The following is an 8583-nucleotide window of genomic DNA, read 5'->3' as shown; positions in this document are numbered from 1 at the left end:
TATCCCTTCCTTAACCTATAGAATTAACGCAAATAAATGGACCCCATCCCAAAAGAAAGAGAAGCATATGGAATCTGGTTATGTTATTTGTCTGTTCTTTAGTCTTTACAACAAATAATGGGATCTCAACTTTTCTCTTTTTTGACTGCCTTAGTCCAAGACTCCAAGATCCTCCTTTTCTTACCTCACTAACCAAACACCATTCTATTTTCCTGAATCATATGCCTCACTTACAAATTCAAGACACCAAATCGCAAATGCTAACTAAAATTATTTAAGTAATGAGAATAATATCTACATTCGTTTACATCACTTTTCTTTGCAATACAATTTCCTTACAAAATTTTATCCAATGTAAAACATAAAAAGAAAATAAGATTAAAGAAGAGCCCATAGCATTAACACTTTTGCTTCTTTAATTGCTACTTTTTACATGGGATAACAAAACACTTTCAAAAGAAAGCCAAAAACCAACTCCCCACCATTTTTTTCTTCTTTTTCTTCACTATACCCATCTTCCTCCAAAATCATTACTACACATTCTACAACGGCATAACCATTACGGCATTAACCATAAACACGCCAATAACGATAATATATAGTACTACACTACATTACTTGGGAATACTAGCCTAAAACCTATGTCTATTGTTGTTCTTTTCAGCAGAGAGAGAGAGAAGTCTTGAGACACCTTCAGTCAATGCTTCGTACTCTCGTTGGTTACGACATTCGAATTCTACCACACCGCGGCAGATGGTCTTAAGACCGAAGTATCTCCTGCAATCGCCACCCTCGAGTAAATGACGTCCTGGCCAAGCCGGCATATCTTTGATGACTTCAATCACAACATCTGCAAAATCAAATTGGGAAAACCAAAAAGGAAAAAGAGGAATCAAAACTAAAGACATTGGCTTTTCATAGTTACCACCTCATCAAACCATTAGCTTTCTCAGATCCCCATGAAAGGAATGGAATGAAGACTTGCAGACCCACCCTACCCCTACCCCTACCCTTGTAAACATTTGTTCACATTATGAAAGTGAGACAAAAGCAAATTTAAACTTACTCTTTTTCTTCTTGGTGATGGTCCCAGCAACGTGCTTGCTCTTCATCTTTAGTGTAACCTACAATGCAGATTTATAAAGGACGTTTCAAAATTTTAAAGATCGCAATCGTAATCATGCCTTACTCATCTTTGATCAACTGTTGATTACTTTAACTTTTAACTTTGTAAGGCTTTGTGGATTTATAAAAGATAAAAAGTTATTCTCAACATACTTAATAGATCTAATCAAACCGCAAATCATCAACTAATCAACGTGAACAGCCTTTTTTTTTTTAGGATCAAAATCTCATGTTGTAAACAAAGATGTCATCAATCACTGACTGGAAAAGCAAAGTACATAGGTAATAGGTTAGCTTACCTGGTTCATTCTATTCATGTAAACAGAAACAATTTTCCAGTGAAGATCACCTGTACCAGTAAAGATAAAAGGAAATACTTCTTTTGTAAATCGCAAACTAATATGCAAAAATCATCAGATTCTTGAGCAACAAAGTTGTAAAAGCAAATCAACAGGCCGGCATTATTGATTGTACCTTTCCTAGTGCGTTTCAAAAGCTCACAGCCTCTAGCAAGCAACTCCCTGCTGCAGATCCCAAGGAAATTATCTTCTGGCATGATTTCACCACTATGACTGCCGCTAGAACCATTGCTACCATTGTTCACAGTATTCCCTTTCTCTGCTGGAAGCACAGATGCAATGTTCCACACATCCTTTAATGCCCTCGCTTTAAGTGTTGCTGCCCCACGCAGTGCTGCATTCCATTTCATAAATTCAAACATTCTAGGAATTTGAATCATATACGGAGTACTCCTTAATTTTAACAATATATACACAACTTTCTGTCTAAATGCCACATAATTTTAACGACCATGTACATAGTACCTGTAAACAGCTATGTTGTACGGAGACACAATTTTCATCAATTAGGAAACTTGGTACCCAAAGACTGAAGCGATAAATCGGTTATTTCTCTTATACTATATATCTAATACAGACATTGTTTTGTTTATTATCAAAAAATATGTAAAAATATAGAAGGGTTCAAAGTTCATTCTGTGATTTATTTGAAGTGCACTACAAAAGACAAGCTCATTATGTGATTTCAAATTTCCTAAACAGTAAAAAAAGTTTCCCCTTGTCAAGTTTTAGAAACGAGAAAAGATGACCGTCATGAAAGTTACCAAGCATCAAAGGTTAAACAGTACTCCAATAGCTGACATTATGATTCAATGCATCTATAAAAGAATAATATTTGTTAGAATAAAGTGTGTGAAGTTACCTGTGGCAGCAGCAGCAGTTAAGGTCATGATATCACCAGAGGATCGAACATTAACTGCAGAGCTAACAACAGAAGCCAAATGATCCCTCTCAGCACCCATAGCTTCAGCAGCCTCTACACATTGAGCAGCCACAAGAGTAGCAGCAGAGGCAACAGCCATATCAGTCCTAGCAGCCTCTTGATCCTTGCCAGTTCCTGAAGACGCAGCAGTTGCAGCAGCGATTGCGGCAATTGCTGCTGCCACACCCGCCACTGATACAGCAGCATGAAGCTGCGCATTATGCACCCTCGTCTCTTCCTTCTTTTTCTCTCGCCTGTCCTTCAGCCACCTCCCAACGGTCTTCCCACTGGCAGCAGGGGCTACTCCAACAGGATTGGTAGATCTGTACTGTGTATTCGTGTGATTGTTAAGCCGAAAGTACTGCATAAGTACCAAATACTTTAATCAAGTTTTTGTCACATTAAAGCCAATCACAATAACAAATGTAGATAATATAGCATTTAAAGTAGAATTGCCTGAATCTAAACTTAACTACAAATGAGTTTACTTGAATGTTTGTACAGAAATTCTGAAAATCAGGGAAGTATTCACATCAACCTAACTGTTGGTTAACAGTAGTCTATTAAATGGGCGTCAGCAAGTGGGCTGTCATCTCAGAAATGCATGTCTCGAGGTTATAATAAGCAACCAGCAAACCATAAAAGTGGTCACAACATTCTTTTTCAATTTATTGCAAGTTTAATGTGTGATCTTCACTGTTTAAATTGAAATTGAAATTGAAATGTAAATCAACTCAAACCCTTAAAATTTAAAAAGATATCCAAAGTGAAATTAATGTCCTCGTTTCAAGAGATGGTGACTTTTTCACATTTTTCATTCCTTCAGGTATATTTCAAATTTTTTTTAATGGAAATCAGCACATCTATCGTGTGTATAAATTACCCATATAAAATGGAAAATAAATGCGAAGTACTACAGAGTATACTCCGTATTTTTTTACCTGTGTAGTACACCCCTTCCTAAAGATTGGCCTATTGCAATTATTTGAGTCAAGCTTTAAAAACTTCAACCATGAATTCTCATTAGTCTATAAGATATAATATAATTATGTGAGATTTTGTTAGAATCGTTTTAATATATACGTTTGGAATATCAAGTTTTTATAATTTTTACACGTGTGAAATTAAAAATATTTACGTTTTACGTGATATGAGGCAATCTTTTAGGGACGGAGGTAGTATTTGGTGATTAGGAAAATGTTTTGGTTTTCCAATTGAATTGAATCGAATCGTCCTCCAAGAAATAAAAACTTGTTGTGAGTTTTCCAACAGTGAATACACAAAAAGCCTAAATCATAAGTTTCCGTAGCTACAAAAAAGAGGTTGCCATTCCAGTAAAACTATGTACATGCATTTCCAATACAACCTACGGTGAAACTTTTTCAAAAGGTAAAAATGCAATTTTAACCCAAAAACTGACGGTTTTGTTTACCATGGGATTTTGAAACCAAAGAAATGAAGAATCATTAAGTTTGTTAAGCAAGGCCGCAAGGGTGCAGAGTAAAGGCACACTCATCCACTTTTTCACTGATAAAGTGTCTTTGGAAAAAATAATCGAAAATTAAATATATTTTTTAATAAAAGGCAAAGATCACAAGGAATCGTCCTCATCTAATTTAGTCAGGCTTCGTGTTCGTAACCCACACAGACCACTTGACACACTTCTGTACTTTTCCATTTACTTTTTTTAGAACCATAGCTGGTTCGGTAAACTTTTTTCACCTTCAACATAACGTCATAACTTCACTATCCACTATCCAGCTTTATCCTCGGCCAAATTTAATTGTCACGATAGTAGTTGATATATTACACTCGTAGCGTGACAATTGATCCCGATGTTTGCAATAGCTTTTATACAAGTAGTTTAAATTACAACTATAACATGACAATTAAATTAAAATTATTCAGTACATAGAATTTAAAGAAATAAAAAAAGGAAGAGAGAGAGAGAGAGAAACCTTGATATCGTCCATTTCGGAAGGAGAAACCGGAGGACTATCAGTCAAGGAGCCATTGAGTGGGCCACTACTGTGCGAGAGCCGACCGGAAGTGCGGGGAGATACCTCTTGCTGTAACCACAACAAACAAACAAACCCATTATTATTCTTTTTATTTTACAATTGAAATTCATTCATCCACTCGCACACGAGTCATCATTACAAACTCAGAACTAAAACAATTAAGACTACTACTACCACTTTATTTATTAACCTTATAACAAGTCTTAATTCAACATCGGCGGAAATATAGTATTACCCCCGTCCGGATTTATTCGGATTGTATTAATTCAAAATTATTAATTCCGAATGAAAAACAGACTGTGTAATCAAAATTTCTTGAAGAATGAGTAGGCAGACTTTGAAAAAAAAAAACAAGACAGCTTCAGATAGAAACCTAGCGCTGTTCTTTTGTGCGTCTAGATTCAAATATGCCGTTTTGGGAAGCATAAATTGTTTAAATAAAAAAGCGCAAGTAAAATATTTCATTGTCACGCTCCAACAAAAACACTGCACTTGCCAAATCCTATCAAAACAGCTGTACTACAAACAAAAACACAATCAATTTACTAATTAATTACACATTATTATTCAGATTAAATAAACATGTGAACCCCAACTTGTGTTACAATCAAATTCAGGAGATTCAACATTTTTCACTCTGAAATCATAGGTTAAAATTAGAAATTAATCAAATCGACATTACAAAATCTAAAAAATGGGTTTTTATTTATTTATATTTAGAAAGACAACCCAATAATATTTCGTGTGCTATTAAAATTAATAATTAAATCTCAAGTACCTGAAGAAAACAACATTTTCCATTAAAGACCAAAAAAATGTAAAGTACAAACAAAAAATAAATTTCAATCAAAATTACTTACTGATTGTGACATAATACGTTCCAAGATGAGCTGGGAAGTTTCAGAGCAAGCAAAAGAGAAGGCGTTTCCGCCACTGACAGCCGCCGCCGCCGCCGCCGCTTCTTCAGCCGCAACATCTTCCAAAATGGGACCATCACCGCCGACACTGGTACCCCCGCCGCCAAAACCACCAAACATGGCCTTAGAAAGCATGGATTTCGACGCGGCCGGTGTTAAGGCCTTAGAAATTTCAAGAGCTGACACGCTCCAAGAACGGGAAAGAAACTCCATGGGTTCCTTTGGAGTCTCCGGAGGCTTGAAAAACAAGTCGGGTTGTAGTGAAGGGTCGGGTCGCCATGATTCACCGACTGCTACTCCTCTGTCCATCCGAGAATTCGGGTTGTACTATTTTTGATCCGGGTAATTTTGAGGTGGGGCCCGGGAGTGGAGGTTGGAGAGTGTGGTTTTAGTGTGGGATGGAAATAAGGGAGTGTTTGGCAGGTACTGAGAAGGGTGCGGGGGATTTTATAGGAGGGAGGAGAGAGAAAGGACAAACGTGTCAGTGATAGGATTAAGGGGGAAGGAGATGAATAATTGGATTTATTTATTGGAGTTTTGTTTATTTTTCTTCGTTAATGATTTTATCCCTTTCTTCCTCGTATGTTAAATTTGTCTCTTCAAACTAGTGGGGTTGAATTTTGTTTCGTAAATGGTCCTAGTCAATTTTTGTTAGTGAGAGTGGAGACTGGAGACTAATTACTTGTAATGGTGCAGGGTGAGAAAATTGTCGGGTACTCTAGATTATGAATCTTCGATTTTGACATCGGAATCAAATCCAGTAATTTGATTCCGACTAATAAAGTTTAGGAACCGGTCTGAATTTCTTTGATTTGGAATACGTTGGGTTTTCAATTAACCGAAAAATAAAAAATACATTTTACGTTTTATAATGTTAACTGGACGTCTGGGCATTAAAACATAGGAAGAATTACGGAGGGCTTACTTCAAATGGACATATACTTCTCAATCTATAAATGATTTTAAGGCAATTTAATTTGGAGAGTTTTTCTCAATCGCTTTCCAACGACTGGTAAAAACCAATATTCGGCGAGAAATGAGAAAATAATAATTGTTTAACAAAAGGCTTTCTAAGCGGGTTCTGGCCAAAATATTTTGACAAACATTTAATTAGATAGTTCGCTCGGACCTACGCCCTGTTTCCAGTTTTTTATTTGCGCAATGCTTCTATTGTGTTAAGTTTTTTTTGTTTCTTATTTCCACAACTTGCTCATGATGCTACTAGATAATTTCTTGGGGAATAATCTATGCTATAATTAGGATTCCCTTATTTCTTGGAAAAAATCTTGTGTGGACCTGGTCCACATTAATTTTATTGTACACCAAAAGGTCATACATGCCAACTTACCCACCTTCATGTTGCCTCTCACACTCTCTCAATCTCTCTCCTCACTTTTCCCCTCTTTCGTCATTCTCTCGCTCTTTATATCTCCTTAATTTCTTTCATGAAATTTTTTTCTCAAATGCGTTCATGAACAAAAATTTCTAAGCAAATTCAATAAAGAAAATACGTTCGAAAATCTTCATTCGAACTCATCAAATCGAAGAGTGTACCTCGCTTAGTGCTTGCAAAGAATTAGCTCCCTAATTCTTAGTAGTTATTCACTAATTAGCTCCTAATTCGGCCCATCTTTGCCGCTCGTCGACCGCCTCTTTTAAACAAAAAATTGGTGCTGATAGTAACAATGTAAGTGGGTAATTTTGAATTTAAAATTGAAATTGAACGAAATTCCTTTTGATTTGGCGATTGTGTACACTTATGTAATTTTTGTCAATTTATTCACTTTAATATAATAATTACCAAAAAACTAAGTACAGTTTCCATTGTCTACCAGATTTTATAAATAAGTAGAATTCAAATTTTATTTCTTGTCAAATTGTTGTTGTTTCATGCGTTTGAGGTGCCCAATTACAGGTCAAGTGTTTGTTAAAATGTCAATCTGACTACAATTTGAATTTTTGTAGTGAATTGTTTCTGAGTTTAAATTGAACTTTTGTGATTGGAACAAATTTATTAGGATAATTGATTCATACTGAAAAGTTGTTATGCTTGAATGAGTAATGAACTCAAACTGGACGTATCAAATATGTTACATGTGGTTTTTGGCTCGAAACGTGGAACATGATGACAATGAAGCTGACAGGCTAAAACAGTAAAACATATTTGGTTAGTTATAGATAACTATAGTAAATTATCATGCGCGCGACTATCTTTGGACATGAGTGACATGATTCGGGATGAGTTCCCCTTTACAGAGAGACATTTTATATGGCCGTGTGCTTGTGGCTCGCCATTTTCTTGGCTGCATTTACACATGTTGGTTTCATATATGCTTGCTCATATGGAACACCATTTTTAGAGACAATTGATTTCATGTTTCGCTTTTTGTAAGGTGCTTGTCTATGAGTGTGCTTTTTCGATGCACTACAACAAATAAAGGTAACTATACTTGTAAACAAACACACTATAGAGCAATTAGATGATATTGAGAAATCGGAGTTTGAGTTTTTGTTTTTTCTTTCATTCGCATGGTTCTGAATTTGGCTAGTAGATAATATGACAGTGAATAATATGGCATCTTAAATCAGTGCTTGGATTTTGATGAAGCATCAAGTATTTGAAATAATAGGAAGATAGAATGGGCTAAAGCCTAACTATATACCTTATTGTACAATATGTTTATTTGTTAAGGAAAGATGGTGTGAGAATGTCGGTTTTGCAGAACAAATATAATCTAAGTTGCTCAAAAGGTAGGAAGCTGCTGCTAAGCATGAGAGAGCTATAACGTATGCCCTGGCTCATCAAGTATAACTCTAGTGATACATATTCCTAGTATCTTTAATGACTTTTCCCTGTCTGCTGGTGTTATGATAGTTGACAGAAAATTTAGTAATTTACGTACCCTCTGCCCTACATAGTTGGAAAATATGTATTGAATTTGTTGAGTTACTACTCATCATGTGGGTTGCTTGGCACTTGTTTGATCCTCATGGTCAGCATCATACCTGTATTTCTCTATTTCTATGAGCTAAAACATTTTAAGTTAATCTATGGTTCCTTTAAACCAAAAAAATAAGCGAGGAACCTTATAAACCTATTAGCTCAATTGGTCGAGCACTTTGTATTGCTATTTCAAACCAATACAAAGAGGATGTAGGTGAAGGAAATAATGCCCTTGGTCCAAGTATGCATTTAATGGTAAGTCTAATAAATGCGGTTCAGTATTAATTATACAAGT

General features: G+C 35.7%; 1 protein-coding gene across 1 annotated transcript; it reads right to left on the bottom strand.

Moving 5' to 3' along the window:
• Positions 1-251: 251 nt before the first annotated feature.
• On the bottom strand, positions 252-5841 carry LOC110803700 (VAN3-binding protein). The gene is made up of 7 exons (XM_022009234.2): positions 5288-5841; positions 4365-4475; positions 2347-2767; positions 1600-1818; positions 1425-1474; positions 1067-1124; positions 252-850 (listed from the first exon to the last, which is right to left on the bottom strand). Exons 1-7 carry the CDS (start codon positions 5651-5653, stop codon positions 633-635), a joined length of 1443 nt encoding a protein of 480 aa, XP_021864926.1. The 5' UTR covers positions 5654-5841; the 3' UTR covers positions 252-632.
• Between the last annotated feature and the right edge of the window lie 2742 nt (positions 5842-8583).

Source organism: Spinacia oleracea, chromosome 3, assembly GCF_020520425.1.
Source record: "Spinacia oleracea cultivar Varoflay chromosome 3, BTI_SOV_V1, whole genome shotgun sequence".
Lineage (NCBI taxonomy): Eukaryota > Viridiplantae > Streptophyta > Magnoliopsida > Caryophyllales > Amaranthaceae > Spinacia > Spinacia oleracea.
The sequence above is the reverse complement of the archived record's forward strand: the minus strand, read 5'-3'. Positions and strand labels throughout refer to the sequence as shown.

Bases quoted from the DNA above. Each gene is read 5' to 3' on its own strand.
- LOC110803700 (XM_022009234.2), bottom strand. From the start codon at position 5,653: ATGGACAGAGGAGTAGCAGTCGGTGAATCATGGCGACCCGACCCTTCA. The intron at 4,476-5,287 runs GTAAGTAATTTT...TTGTGGTTACAG, and splicing joins AACGTATTATGTCACAATCA to CAAGAGGTATCTCCCCGCAC. The intron at 851-1,066 runs GTAAGTTTAAAT...TTGATTTTGCAG, and splicing joins CATCACCAAGAAGAAAAAGA to ATGTTGTGATTGAAGTCATC.